The 15118-nt window shown below is 44.2% G+C and overlaps 1 protein-coding gene across 1 annotated transcript in view; it reads left to right on the forward strand.

Moving 5' to 3' along the window:
• Positions 1–1528: 1528 nt before the first annotated feature.
• Positions 1529–15118, forward strand: part of LY86 (lymphocyte antigen 86) — a 68815-nt gene continuing 55225 nt past the window's right edge. The window contains exon 1 of the mRNA XM_037045365.1: positions 1529–1751. Within this exon, the coding sequence (XP_036901260.1) occupies positions 1625–1751 (127 nt within the window). The 5' untranslated portion in view covers positions 1529–1624. The remainder of the gene's footprint in view (positions 1752–15118) is intronic.

Below are 15118 nucleotides of genomic sequence, written 5' to 3' on the forward strand. Positions count from 1 at the left end.
ATGGCAGGAAGAAAATAGACAGGGGGGAGGGCAAGAATAGTATGGGAAATGTAAAAGCTAAAGAATTTAAGACACATGGACATGAACTAAAGGGGGGAAATGTGGGAGGGAGAAAGTGTTCAGGGTGGAGGGAAATGAAGGGGGAAATGGGACAACTGTAATAACATAATCAATAAAATATATTTAAAAATAAAATTAAAAAAATAAAATAGACAAAAGTGAAAGTAAAAAAAGAAAAAGACAGAGTGCTGGCTTGGCCCCACCCCAGAGTTTCTGACTCAGTTGATCTTTTGCACGTAGCCCAAGAATTTGCTTTTGTAACAAGCTCCTAGTTGAAGTTGACACGGGAGCCACACTTTTGTCCAGGAACCACACTTTTGGAACCACCTTTGAAAGCCAACAGCATTATCTGCAGATGAGACCTAAAAAAAATCCAGACCTGTCCTCCTGCCCCTTTTCCAAGTGACTAGTCTCTGATGTCCCCTAAGAAATGCAAAGCATCCATCTATTAAGTCAATATATTTTTTGTCTTTATTGGCAATTACATTCCACTTACTTAAAAAAAAGTTTTGAGGTGACTTTAATTCTTATTTAGCCATTGGCAGAAATACTTAATATACCTATTGTGCTCAGAGGAATGCTTTTTCTCCCAGGTGAAATGGTGTTCTCTGTTGATCCTAAAACCTGCCGACTCTGGCCCTGACTCTGATTTTCTCCAGCTGAAGTGCAGTTGGGGTTGGAGTGTGGAATCACAGCTCAGAAAGCTTGCTGTCTTGAAGCAGGGCAACAGTGCTAGTGGAAAAGGGGGACGGAATCCTGGCTTTGAAGAAAAATTGAGACATGGCATTAAGAAGCCCACAAAAGACCAAAACAGTTAAAGTGAGGGCCTCCCCATTCTTCAAAGGGAGGTCCTTACTTCCCCATCCTTCCCTACCCTTTCCACCAAGCTGGACCCAGACACAGAACACGGCTCACTTTATCTTTCACTTCATCTTCAAAAACCATGTTTTGTGTTCCCAGGGAAAGGCACTATGCTAGCAGCTACACAAGTCACTGCTGACATCCTCATCCAGAGAGGGAAGCTGAGACCAGAAGAGAGAAAAATGCCACTATGTCAAAAGCCTCATTCCAGACCACAAATGACCTATGCTGGCTGCCAGCCCCAGGCAGGTTCCCGGTGCACAGCCCACACCAGAGGCCTGCAGAGACTTAGGAGCTTGCTGCTGGAAAACACAGTGATAGCCTGTGGCTTACCTTTGATGAGTTCGCTGCTCCCCCTGAAGTTGGTGCTCTCAGGAGGGCTATACTGGGGGACCTGGGGAGTACAGTCATTTGTTACTTGCTAGTTTCTCTCTGTGAAAGCAGAATGTCAACATCCAAACTACCTGCAACCTAGACTAGCCTCACCCTGTTGATTCAAGTGCCAAAGGTCCTGGGGGAACAGTATTCAAATGCTTCTGCTAACTGCCTTTAGCTTTTCACAGTGGTTTGTTCCCCAAGAGCATAAAATATGAGAAGTGAAACTGAACATGTCACCCTTTTAATGAGGGCAGAGGAAGAACCACCCTAAAGGTCTTTTTTACTGGGCCTGTTATTTTTCTGCTGGTCACACCAGGCCCTCACCATGAAGGGGCTCACTACTGCCTTCCTCGTCTGGACTCTGATTTCTCCTGAGGGCGGTGGCAGCCAAGCCTGGCCCACACACACGGCCTGCAAGGACGGGGGCTTGGAAGTGCTCTACCAGAGTTGTGGTAAGGTCTTTCAACATAGCCATTTGTTTTTTGGGGGGGGAAATTAAGGCTCTCAAATGTGGGCTGCTGTAGAGTTTAGTTGGAGTGGGTAATGAGTGAGGGGACAAATGGCCAAACACTTTTTATACTTGCAGTAGGTACACAGGGGCCATTTGAAGCTCTTGGGAGAGCGAGGAGCAGGGGGAGAAAAGAGCTTGAATAGAGTGACAGAAAGGACAAGAAAAAGATGCCAAGAGTCTAAATACAGCAATTCACTAACATGACACAGCCTGAAAAAAGAATACAATGACCAATGAGTCTATAAACCATGAAATCTCACCTGTTCAAAATTAGAGAAGGATGCTCCAATTCCCTCTCCTGCAAATTGTATACCTGGGTAGTTGATCTAGTTTGCAAAACCTGAGTGAAAAGATCACTTAGGTTAAAGAGGACAGTCTGGCCCTTCTTATGACACTCCCAGGGCTCACGCTGCAGCAGTAGCATTCATCACTTAGGCAAAAACTTATCTTGCAGCTCTTAATGCCGGGGTTTCCTCTAGCGCTAGACACAACAAAGGAAATGAACCTTGGTTGTTATTCCAGTGGGGCAAACAGGTAAACCAATAGACATTGCAATCTAATGAACAGAATGCAGTGAACTGCTGTAATCAATGTCTGAATGAACCCTTGGGGGATTCTATTAGTCTGTCATAACAGAACACCACAGACGTGGTGGCTGAAAGAGCAGACATTTCTTTCTCACAGTTCTGAAGACTAAATGTCCAAGATCAAGGTGTCAGCAGCATTGGTTTCTCCTGAGGCCTCTCCCCTTAGCTTTCAGGTGGCTGTCTTCTGTCTGTGTCCTCATGTGGTCTTTTCTATATGCCCCACAGATTCCTAGTGTCTCTTTCTTCTTACAAGGACACCAATCATATTGGATTAGGGCCCACTCATATAACCTCAGTTAACCTTAATCACTTCTTTAAAGTCCCTATGTCCAAATGCAATCATATTCTAAAGTACTGAGGATTGGGACTTCGACCTATGGATAAGGGGAGGGATACAATTTAGTCCATTAAGGGGCACTGAGTCAGGAGAAATGAGCCTAGACTCAGGATCATATCTTGAATAAAGAGTTAGAGGGACAGGGTCATGAAAAGAAAGGACATTGGAAAGTATACTTTGAAGATAGACTGTGGGCCAAATATGTTTGGACTGAAGGAGGTGGAAAGGAGATGCTTGTTAAATGTCTAAGTTGGCCCTACTCTAAGCTAGGGAGTAGTGGACATGTTGCCCTTGACCAGGCAGCTGGTCCCTACAGCTACCACCCAAGGAGCTGTCTGGACCTATCTGAGACAACTCCACTCTCACCTTATTCCTTTAAAAAGAAGAAACATTGAACATTAAAGTACACAATTTTTTTGTTTTTTAATATAAAAGAGAATGAATGGCTGAATGTTGGTGTGTTGATCTCATCGCTCTTGCTCTTTCTGTGGGGATGGGATGCCTTCTGCTGGCTTCTAATCATTTTAGGTGCAGGATGGCAAGCACGGTTTGAGATGAGTGGACTGCTCAGGATTTCTTTTCCTAATTTATCCTCCCATAAAATTTGCCATGGCTCATCCCTCTCACCAACCAACCTTCAGCCTGAAGCCAAGCCTGGCACAGCCTTTCAAGTCACTGCCAGGAGAAGCAAGAGGGGCAGGCCCATCAAGGAAAGAACAGAAGCATAGCACTAGCCCCCCTAGGGATAACTCCTCCCTCTGCTCCAGGGAGTCAATGAATGTGGCATAAGCTCTGCTCTGGGAACCCAGAAAAAAAGGAGTAAAGGAGATGCTGTTCTCATCCAAGAGTAGGTGGGTCCAACAAATAATAGAATAAATGCTTTGTATAAAGGACTGGAATAGAGGCATGCATCATGCACCAGGGGATATGGGGGTTAGAGCAAGTGAGGGTGGGGACTAAATTTGTCTAGGGAAGGGTCATCAAGCTTGAGTTTAACCTTTTAAAGAAAGATACAAATGATAACTCTAACATCATGTTCATGAAATACTTCTTTTTTAAAGATTTTATTTATTTATTTTTAGAGAGAGGGGAAAGAAAGGAGAAGGAGACAGAGAGAAGCATCAATGTGTGGTTGCCTCTTACATGTCCCCTACTGGGGACCTGGCTGACAACCCAGGTATGTGCCCCGACTGGAAGTTGAATTGGCAATCCTTTGGTTCACAGGCCTGTGGCCAATCCATTGAGCTACACCAGCCCAGTTGCTTTCTACATGTTGTTTTAAAGATGTGGAAACTGAGACTTAGAGATGTCAGGTAACCTTTCCAAGGCCACACAAGCAACAGAGGCAGAGTTATATCCCCAGAGGCATAGAGAAGGTCCTGAGTAAATATCTGTGCAATTAAAATAAATTGATCCAAAGACTGTCTGACTCCATAGCTTTTGCTCTTAATCTCCTGCTGTCTGTTGTTTTATCTGAAGGTAAATGGAAGAGAGGTGGGGAAGGAGGGAATGGCATGTGTGCAGTAGGGAGATGTGACCAGGCAGAGTTCAGAGCTCTGCAGAACACAAGGAGGTGAGAGGTGAGAGGTGAGGTGGGCGATGTGGACAGAGCCCCAGTTTGATGGTTAATTTTATGTGTCAACTTGATAGGGAGGATGCCCAGAGAGATGGTTAATATTTTGGGGTGTGTCTGTGACGGTGATTCCAGGACAGATTAGCCTTTGAATCACTGGACTGAGTAAAGTTGGTCACCCTCATCAATGAGGATGGGTATCTTCCAATCTCTCGGAGGCCTGGGTGGAACAAAAATGTGCAAGGAGGGAGAATTTGCTCTCCACCTGGCTTCACCTGACCACTGAGCTGGGCTCCGTCTCTTGCTTGCAGCATTCCTGGTTCTCCAGCCTGCAAACTACACTGCCAGCTTTCCTGGGACCCCAACTCCCAGACAGCAGTTTGTGGCACTTCTCAGCCTCCATAACCATGGGAGCCTATACCTCAAAATAAATCTTTTTCTAGAATGTATGTGGGGGCGACTTTGCCCTCAAGTCCCCTCATCCTCCATGGATGAAAGTAAACACTACCAAGACATGATCTGCTTGGGGAGGAGAGGTGGCCAATTTCTAGAGGAAAAAGGCCACGAGCCCCTTCCTCCAGGGGTTTTTATTAGGCTGTAATACACAGGAATACAGGGTGGCAAGGATCAAACAGTAGATAAAATTCCAAAGAAATCTGAGGGCTTAGTCTGAGTCAGTCTGTCAGGAAAGGGGTTTTGCAGAAACTTTGGGAGACATACTCATTTCTTGCTCAGACCCTTAACATACGAATGAAAACACTCATAGTGAAGCAAGTTTCACAGGACTTTTAGGACTTCTTTCTTATGCCAGATTTACCCCAGATACTGCTCTAGCAAGATAAGGAGATGCACCGCCTTCCCCATCACAGGTTTTCAGGCTTAAGTGGATTAGAGCCAGAAAGCGCTTTTCCCAGATGAAAATGGGGACTCGGGCTATGTCAGAATAGCCAGGGGGCAAGGGTCCATTGCTCCCTCCTTGTCGCAGCCCCCGAAGTCCTTCCATGATGGCCTCCCAAGTGATTGTATCTGGTTTAGGTTGCCCCTCTCTCTGTGAGGAGTCTTACCTGTCATCAACATTGACTATGCTTTGGGGATAGGGGAGTAAGCTGAGGCAGCGTTTACTACCAGAGACAAGCTTTCCCTCCTGTGGTTTGAATTCCGAAGATCACTCACTCAGACTTAGCCAAGGGAGGTAGTTACAATTCCTGAAACCAGGCAGAGCAGTCCCCAACAAATATATATGTATTATATATGATATGTAGCATCTATAGTATGTATATATTATATATGCAATTCCATTGATTATATTTCTCTGGAGGACTATGGATAATATACCAGGAGATCCAGACAAGCTTGTGCTGCATCCCTTTGGCAATGAGGAGAGTGCATTTTGGAAAAGGTCCATCAGGTAATGAGTAGGAGCACAGATATTAGACTGAAAGCTCTTTGGGGCTACAGGCAGGATTTGTAGTTTGTGGAATGAATAATTTAGGAAAGACATGATGAAAGCCTGACTCAGCATGATTTCAAGAGCCTTAATGTTAGAGGGGATATTTGGTACACTTTGGGGTCAGCAGAAAGGAAAGCAGAGTCCTTGGAACTTCTCTAGAGATAGGTGCTGCTTCTTTTCTTGAAAGCCATCGAGCTGTCAGAACCCAGCTGGTTGCATGCTCCTTCCAGATGAAAATGGTCCCCTTTCAGCCTCTGAATGCATGGAGGGGCAGTCCCTCCCACATCCCCAAGGACTTCACATTGATAACGGAGTGCAAAGGCTACATGTTGTGATGCCCTGCCCATCCCTGGTGTTTGGGGGCTTCAAGAATTCCAACATGCACGTGGAAGGGTCAGCTGACATAACAAAAGGTCCATTGTTTTCTGGGTTTAAGGTTTAATTTTTCCCTTCTATTTTGTTTTACAGTTTTAGTGAAAAGGGGAACTCTTAGGCTACAAACTCTTCTGAATAATACAAAACTCCTTGAAAAGAAAGAACTTCATAAGCACTCACAGGCCTCTGAATACTGACGAGGAAGTGAGCAAAGTTTTCTGAAAAAAACAGAAGTCCTGTTCTGTTCAACTGTTAGTGCTACAGTAAAGGCTAAAGCAACAGTCTTTACAAAACAAAGGGAGGACGAAATCAGCCAGGGGCCTTTCTCTAGTTAAATTGTAAGATATTTTGCAGGCCTAGAAAAAGCCCAGGGACCCCACCTCATGCACATGGCATAAATGTCTAGGATATTTATACACTGCCTCTACCACACCAAGACATGAGGTAGATTACAAAAGTACTCATGATGAGAAGATTAACTAGTAGTGATAGACGCTGGATAAGGGGAGGGAAGACAAGGGGAATAAAACCAGGGTGGTCAGGACACAAAACAGATGAGGAATATGATCTTGGGTCTGGATCTCATTCCAATCCTTGGGCAATATTCTCTAAGTCTCTTGTTATTGATTGTAAAGAGTGTGTATGAGTTTCCTATAGCTGCTGTAAGAAGTTACCACTAGGTGGCTTAAAATGACATACATTATTCTTTTAGAGTTCTGGAGGTCAGAAGTCCAAAAGTCAGTTTCCCTTGCTCAAGCCCACACTGTCTTGGAAACTCTAGGGGCAAATCTCATTTCTTGGCTTTTCCAGCTTCAACAGCTGTATGCTTTGCATTCCTTGGCTCATAGCCTCTTCTTCTATCTTCTAAGCCAACAACATAGCATCTTGCTTCAGCTCCCACATTGCTTTCTTTTGTATCAAATCTCCCTCTTCCTCCTTCTTATAAGGACACTTGTGATTGGGATAATCTCACTATCTCAAGATCCTTAGTTAAATCACAATTGCTAACTTTCTTTTGCCAATTAAGGTAACATTCAATGGAGGGCATGGATATCTTTGGAAGTCATTACTCCTCCCATACAAAAGGGATAATTAATTAAGCTACCTCTCAGGACTATGAGGATTAAGTGCAAAGAACTGCATGAAATGTGCTGAGCATGTACTGCAAGCTCAATAAGTCTTTGGTGCTAATGACTTTTAAGATATTTTACAGTCACTAGAGGTATATTTGACTCTGAACTTTCTTGATACCAAATCAAACAAGGAGATAGCATATTTACAAGGTAAAACCAGTTTTTAAGGAGATGTGCAGCTTTTTCCTGGTACCTGGATGAACTATGAGAGAAATTTCTCCTTGGAGAGATGATATCCTGGACAGCACCTCAATAGGAGATGCCACAAGGACTCACATTTGTTATTTCTCGTTGTGCCTCTCAGTGTGGACCAAGGGCTCATTACTGAAATGCAACACAGGATCAATTTTGCAATGAACCACAGCAGGACCTCCCACAAATGCAGCACGTGCAGGTCTGGGGTGCTCAGAGGGCCTGCCTGCAGGCAGGGATGAGCTGCACACACTCCAGGCAGCCATCCATAAGTATCATCAGTGCTGCCATTGTTGTTGCTGCTGTGACAGGGTTCTTGACAAGGGTTGGAGAGAGGAGGTCTAGCTGTATTTTCTGCAAGAGCCTTGAGTGTACACCTCAGTGTTTCTCTTAACATACTCTGACATCAACCAGGCAGAGAGATATGTCACAAAAAGTAAGGGGCCTGGGACCCATTCCCACGTGACTCCTGTCCCCCTTTTAATTTCTCTGACACTTGCAGTCATCTTGGCCATTCAAGCAGCTCCTGGGAGTTGTTGTGGGCAGGGCAAGGCTCAGCAAGTGAAGCCCTCAGGCCAAATCCCACTTGCTCCCTTGCTTTGTCTGGCTGGTGTGATAAGAATGGTTTTTATATTTTTAAATAACTAAAATTTTCAAAGAAAGAATAATATTTGTGGCATGTGAAAACCATATGAAATTCAAATTTTGTGTCTATAAATAAAGTTTTATTGGAACACAGTGGCACTTTATTCATTTGTATATTGCCTATGGCTGCTACATGCCACAATGGTGTTGTTGAGGAGTGTGGTAGTGACTCTGTGACCCACAGAGCCTAGTATACTAACTATTTGGCCCTTCATAGAAAAAGTCTGCTGCTCCCTGGTCAAGGTTAGAAAGGAATCTCTCAAGCTCATCACCAGATCAGAGGCTCAAGTTATATATAGGTCTTCTGGATGATCCAAACCACAGAAGTGCTATATGGTCAAGTGAACTTGACACCTAGCCCACCATGATTGCAAGGAATGTATAGGATATCTTTGAAAGAACTAAAACCCTCCTGTGTCTGCATAACATTTTACAGTCTATAAAGTTCTTCCGTTTATAAATTCTCATTCAAATTTTACTAACAGCCCTGTGAGGTATGTAGGATATTTATTTCCATTTCCCAGGTGGAGAAGCTGAAACATATACATATTAACTCTCTTAACTAAGTAACATACCGTAGCCATGACACAAACCCGAGTGTCTTACCTCACACCCAGTGACTTCAAACTAGACTGTAGAATTCTAACAGTGAGCAACTCATGTCATCTGATCCCAGAAACACAAGGTGGGGACAGAGAGAAGGCACAGCTCAAAAACTGAGTCTTTTGGTGAAGAGATAAAAAACCCAAGTATTCTGTGGACTAGAAAAGGAAGGAGAAGGAAGTAGAGGAAAGGAAAGGAGGAGGTAAAGGAGATTTATCTTCTGATTCAAGGATTGCCCACCCTGCCCCACAGCAGCCCCTCTCTGCACACTCTCAGAGCTGAGCCAGTCTGGTTCTCACCCAGCACACACCAGGGACCTACAGCAGCCATAGAGAAGAAGAAACACTTATGTCTACACTTTTTATCCATGTGTATCAAGTTCTCTTTTGTTGCAAAGGTGTCTGGAAATAACACCTCCCAAATTAAAATGACATCTACCATTCTCTTATTAGTGACAACCTATTTTTTCAGTCAGAGCCCTCCTATACAGTTGGCATGCATATTCCATAGGGAAACCCTATGTCTCCCACATCTGACAGCAGTTTCCTCTGTTGAGAAATCAGTGAGTGGTGAGGAGGTGCAGGGCAAGAACCCTATCTCTGGCAGTAAGCTGATGCCTGTGGTGATCCCTAGGGGGCCCAGCCAGCCATCTGGGAGATTCTAGGGTCAGGGGACCATAGCATTCGGTCACATGCTTCGAACATGAAGTGAACACCTGCTTTCTTCTCCTTGAAGGCAAGTGGCCTTGTCCACCTCTGCATAAACAGGTTGCATGTTGCCAAAGTTTGCTGTAGGGCAAGCACTTTACCTGACCTCCAAAAAGTCCTTAATTAAAAAGTCAAAATCAGGTCGTGTTCACCAGGATAATCCATCAAGATAGTCAAACAGGACAATTAATCAGACTTTAGAATGCAAACCAGTGCTGGCAACATCTCCTCCAAACTAGAGGGTAAACTGTAAATGACTTAGCTGCTACATAGTAGAATGAACAGACATGTTGATAAAAATGTTCATAGGAAAATTTCAAAATTGCCCACGGAACAAAGGGAGGGAGAATCAAAACCCTGCTATTCTCAAAACCTAATAATTCTGAAGTAAATGAAGCATAAGACAAACCCCAAAATAGCAACAACATTGAAAAATAACGGTAGTAATGGAAAACATCACTGGCCAAGTAGTTCTTTTGCAGTACTTTAAAATACTGCGCACAGAAAGTATTTTTCTATTAGTTTATTTTCCAAGACTAATAGGGATATTAGTAAAGTGCAATTTTTTAAAAGTAGACAAATAGCCAGAAAAACAAAGATGAAGTTTCCAAGAGTAAACCTTGGGCATGCAGGATTAAACAGCAACCTGCCTGAAGCAGACTTGGGCCTTTTGGCCCACATATAAAGACAGAATGTTGACCAAAAAAAATTATGTATGCATATAGTACATAATACATTAATATGATATATAATATATCTACACTGAGATGCAGATTTTTTTAATGGGAATGGGAATAAGTTGGGGTGAAAAGGAGCTAGAAGAGAACAAAGCCTGCAGGTGAGTTTCTGCTAGGAAGCCACTGGTTCCTCCCTGTTAATTCTTCCAAGCATTTTTAAAAGAGATGCTGAATAACTTGTGAATAGGGACCTAAAGAGGGACCTAAAAAAGCCAAGAGTCTGTGAGTCTAAGAAGCCTCTTCTGTGCAAACAGAAGTGTTTTCCCAGGTCTTTCCATCCTCAGGCAAAATCTCAATGGGCAGTTTTGCTGCCATTTTGAAGGGGGATGTTTGGAGAGGTGGAAATGGGAGAAGGCTCTCTTCTAGCTCTGCAGCTGTTTGTGGAAACTACAGCACAGACAATACACAAAGCAGCTGCCAGTGTGAAGTCGGCAGTGGGGTGGGGAGGATGGAGGGGCTCCTGACTTACAGAGCCTTCAGCAACTTGGTAAGAGCAGTGTGAGGCACACAGCAGAGTCAGTGGTCAGGGTCACACAGATGAGGGGTAGGCACTCCCCTCCAGAACCGAAACAATATGGTGAAGATTTTAAAGGGAAAAAAGGGTGACTTGCTCAGGAACTCTGTGCCACCTGGGTTGTTCAGTCCTTTTCCGGGGTTCCTTGTAAAGTGATGTCCCAGGCCCCTGATCTAGTAAGTTTGTTCTGGGATCCTAGAGAAGCCACATGGGCATCATTGGAAGGTGCACTCTGGGATTCGCTGGGAAACAAGTACATGCATACCCATCTGGCTGCAGCCCGTAGGTGATTCCTGTGCAATGGGCAGTATGCAGTCGGCATCTGCCAGCTTCCTTGTGTGGGATCCAAAAGGCATCCCTGTGGGCCTCTTCTTGAAATTCTGTCCTAGGACCCCTCCAGTGTCTCTCTGCCTTCAGGACAAGAGCGAGCAAGTGGTAACCAACCCAGTGGCTATGAGGAGAAAGAAAAAGCTCCTAGCCCAGAAAGCACTGCTTCCAAGTACAATTTATAGTTGAAGATTCATTCTCACACTGCCTGCTGGGCCAAAGTGCTGCCTGTGGGCTCCCTAACTCAAAGCCTGGCATCTCCCTTTTATGGCCAGGCAGGAGCTGCGCCAGCCCCACTGAGAAATCCAGAATGCATGACCAGGGTCCCCACTGTAGTGAGCCATTAGACTCCTTTCTCATAGCTGGAAACTTTCTTATTCAAAGGCTCTTCTGTACCTGTTCCATTTAGTCTTCCTATACTGTAGTGAAAATGTCCCTTTACACAATTAAACACTGCCTGCATAATTAATAAATCCAAAACTTTGTAAATCAAATTTATTGCTGACATATATACATTGGTTACATATTTATTAATAGAATTTTAAGCCTTTAATCTAATACAGGAGATTGCCTTAAATGCTTTAAAAGCAGGCAAAGCAAACCATAAATTACCACAATGATTATTCTACTCATTATATTTTTCTTAGTTTCAAAATATTAATAACATGGGTTTATATTTATTTCTTCATCATCTTTACATTGATATTTATTTTTATATGTATTCTTATACCTTCTTGGAATTATAGCAGTACTTAGTTCAGTGTATTCCTAGGTGGGTAGTATACTCTAGACCAGAAATAAAGACTGTCATCTCAGACCAGCTGAGGGTGCAGGTTATGAGTTACCTATCAACTGATTCTGGGTTTGTTGATTAGTCAGCAAGCTCTCTTTACTTAAACTTGACCTATTAGATCCTCAAGACCTTTTAAGCCCCTTCCTTTAAAAAGTTCCCTCTATCCTGGTGCTTTTTCCTCAAATGGCGTGTGTTTTGCTGTGTCATTGTGATGTTACTCATTGTCCTTGATGTTCTTATAAACTAACCTGGTCTGCCAGCATTGCTGAAAACTTACACCTGCCATGGTAATGTCAAAAATATAATTAGAATAGTGATTTAAATGAGTTGATAAATTTTGTCTGCACAGCCCAGGCTGGGTGGTTAAGTTGGTTGGAGTGTCATTTTGTACTCCAAAAGGTTGTGGGTTTGATCCCCAATCAGGGCATGTACCTAGGTTGTGGGTTTGATCCAAGTGATCAGTGTTTCTTTTTCACATCCCCCCATGCTCTCTCTCTAAAACCAACTTTAAAAAATATGTTCACATAAGGACTAAAAATTTTTGTCTGCAAAGTTCAGACACATCTGTAGAACACTTTGCTGACTCATCATCTTGGGACTGTCTCTCTACTTGTGTATTTTATGTGATCACTGGGCTGATTTGACTGTTGTCCAGCATTCTATCCAGTTTTTATATGAGTCCACTTGAGCTTACCAGTTCTTCTGTTCTATTGTTTTTTCTGGCTCATTCACAACTCTTTGTCCTTACTATTACCTATTTCAAAAGAGAGCACAAACTGCATAGTAGGATTGGAGACACTCTGAATCTCCAAACAACTCAGGACAAGTCTTTGTGCTCCTCTGGTGCTTAGGATGTGACCCAACTTCCTTCCTGTCGTTGTTAAGGCTGCATCACCCAGAAATGCTTGCTAAGTAATTATTAAAAACAGAATCACGAAATATGAGGTCTTCAAGAGCTCAAAACAACAGTACGTCTTCCTTCCTATTTCCAGCCACTGCCTGGCATTGCTAATGCCATTTGCTCCAACCAGCAAAACAGAAGGAAGTTTCCAGTGATTCCCCCACCCTACCCCCTCTGAGTCAGAAATGAGAGTAACAGGCTATACTAGCATGGCTTTCAGCCTGTTATCAATACAATCCCATGGCCAGTGTAGCCAATCACAGGCCACAGTGTCTGTGTAACTGGCAATGGAGGAGACTAAAAAATGTTCCAGCACATGGCGAGGTTGCTGGAGTGGTTCTTGGGAAGAGCATTATGCTTAGTGAGACCAAAGATCAGTTTCTGACAGTCAGCCTTGTGGCTACCTATTATGGTAATGGGCATTTGTGGGGGTGACTTTCCTCACAAGTCCCCCCGAGTGCCATGGATGAAAGTGCATACAGCCAAGACATGATTGTGTTTCTGCTTAGGGAGGAGAAGTGGCCATTTTCCCAGAGGGAAAAGGCTGTGGGCTGGTGGCCAGTTTCTCAGGGGAGACAAAGGCCAGCAGCGGCCAGTTTCTCCAAGGAGAAAAAGGCCTTGAGCCCCCTCTTCCAGGGCCTTTTATTGGGTTCTAATACACTGGAATACAGGGCGGCAAGGATCAAACAGTAGATAACATTTCAAAGAAATCTGAGGTCTTACTATGAGTCAGAGTCTGTCAGGAACAGAGTTTTAAGGTTTCTTGCTTGGACCCTTAACATATGAATGAAAGCACTCGTAGCAGAGCAGATTTCACAGGTTTATCAGGAAGTCTTTGTGATGCCAGATTGCTCCCCAGGACACGCTCTAGCAAGGCAAGAAGCTGCACCCCTCCCCATCAGGTATTCAGGCTTAAGGGGATTAGAGCCAGGAAGCACTTCTCCCAGAGAACATGGGGACCTGGGCTATGTCACATAGCCAGGGGGTATGAGTCTATTGCTGGCTCTTTGTTGCAGCCCCCCTGAGTCCTTCCATGAAGTCTTCTCAAGTGATTGAGTCTGGCTTAGGTTGCTCCCCACTGTGAGGGGTCTTACCCGTCATTGACTTTTGACCATGCTTTGGGGGCAGGGAGAGGAAACTGAGACAGCATTTGCTACCAGAGACAGGCTTTCTCTCCTGCGGCTCACATTCCAGAGGTTGTCCCTTGCCCTTAGCCTCAAAGGGTTGAGATACAATTCCTAGAACCATGGCAGAGCAGTCTACAACAGGTGTTAATTGGTTCTGGGATGCAGCTATAACATGACCATCTATTTCTCTGCAATCTTAGCATTTGCAGGCACATAGGAAGAGTCAGCATCATGGCAGTCCCTGCCCACAGGTTCAAGGTAGACTGGGAACCTCTTACAGAATTGGGAAATGTTCATGCCAGAGAGAAACTCAGGGCTTCAGTCCAAGCATCTTTTTGTTCCTAAGAAACTCGGAGCCAGAGTGGCTATGTGGCCTAACCCCAGCCCCAATGCTAGAAGGCAGCAGAACCTGATAGGACATTCCCAGGTCAGCTCTGCTTCCTCTCTCAGTGTAATAGCCATGAAGGGAACTCATACAGTTCACTTCAGGTCAAAGATAACACATACAACGAGACCTGGCCCTCTTGCCCACATCCACATCCACATCCCCAAAGTTCAGAGGGTCCTTTTTCTCTGCAGTGCTTCTCTTAAGGCAATCTGCACACATCCCTTCCTGCCCAGGCCCCTACAGAGCAAGAGCCTCTGTATGTACAAAAGCTCTGTGGGGGCTCATTGACAACACTGAGAGGACCAACAGTTCCACAAATGTATTATCATGGCAGATATTGCATAGAAATGACATAGTTTCACAAAGCAGTGAAAACAAGAGCTTGTTTAGACTAAGAGCTGCCTTCTGTGGTATGAGCCTCATTCTGTATTCTAACAATGTTTAGAAAACAATTAACCATGACAGAGGACAGCTGAAAAAATATCACAGGTGACTTGAGCCCCTAAAGCCCTATAAAGCTTGATGGCAGCAGCCTGCTTCTCCTAGTCTTTTCTCATATGTAGAAAAGCTTGCTAAGGATAAGGAACATCAGCCATCAGCCAAATACCCAAATCCTTCCACCTCCCCACCGCCCCCACCACCATCACCACCTGGAGGGTCATCTGGCTCAGTCTAGATTGTGGATGGAGGCTTTTTCAGAAGAGAAGTACTTCCCTGGTTGATGTAGCTCAGTGGATTCAGCGCAGGCCTGTGAAGCAGGGGGCCACCAGTTCAATTCCCAGTCAGGGCACATGCCTGGGTTGCAGGCCAGGTCCCCGGTGGGGGACACATGAGAGGCAACCACACATTGATGTTTCTCTCCCACTCTTTCTCCTTTCCTTCTCCTCTCTCTAAAATGTAAATAAATAATTTTTTTAAA

Source organism: Sturnira hondurensis, unplaced genomic scaffold (genome assembly GCF_014824575.4).
Source record: "Sturnira hondurensis isolate 20B ecotype Veracruz unplaced genomic scaffold, ASM1482457v3 Scaffold0004271, whole genome shotgun sequence".
Taxonomy (NCBI): Eukaryota; Metazoa; Chordata; class Mammalia; order Chiroptera; family Phyllostomidae; genus Sturnira; species Sturnira hondurensis.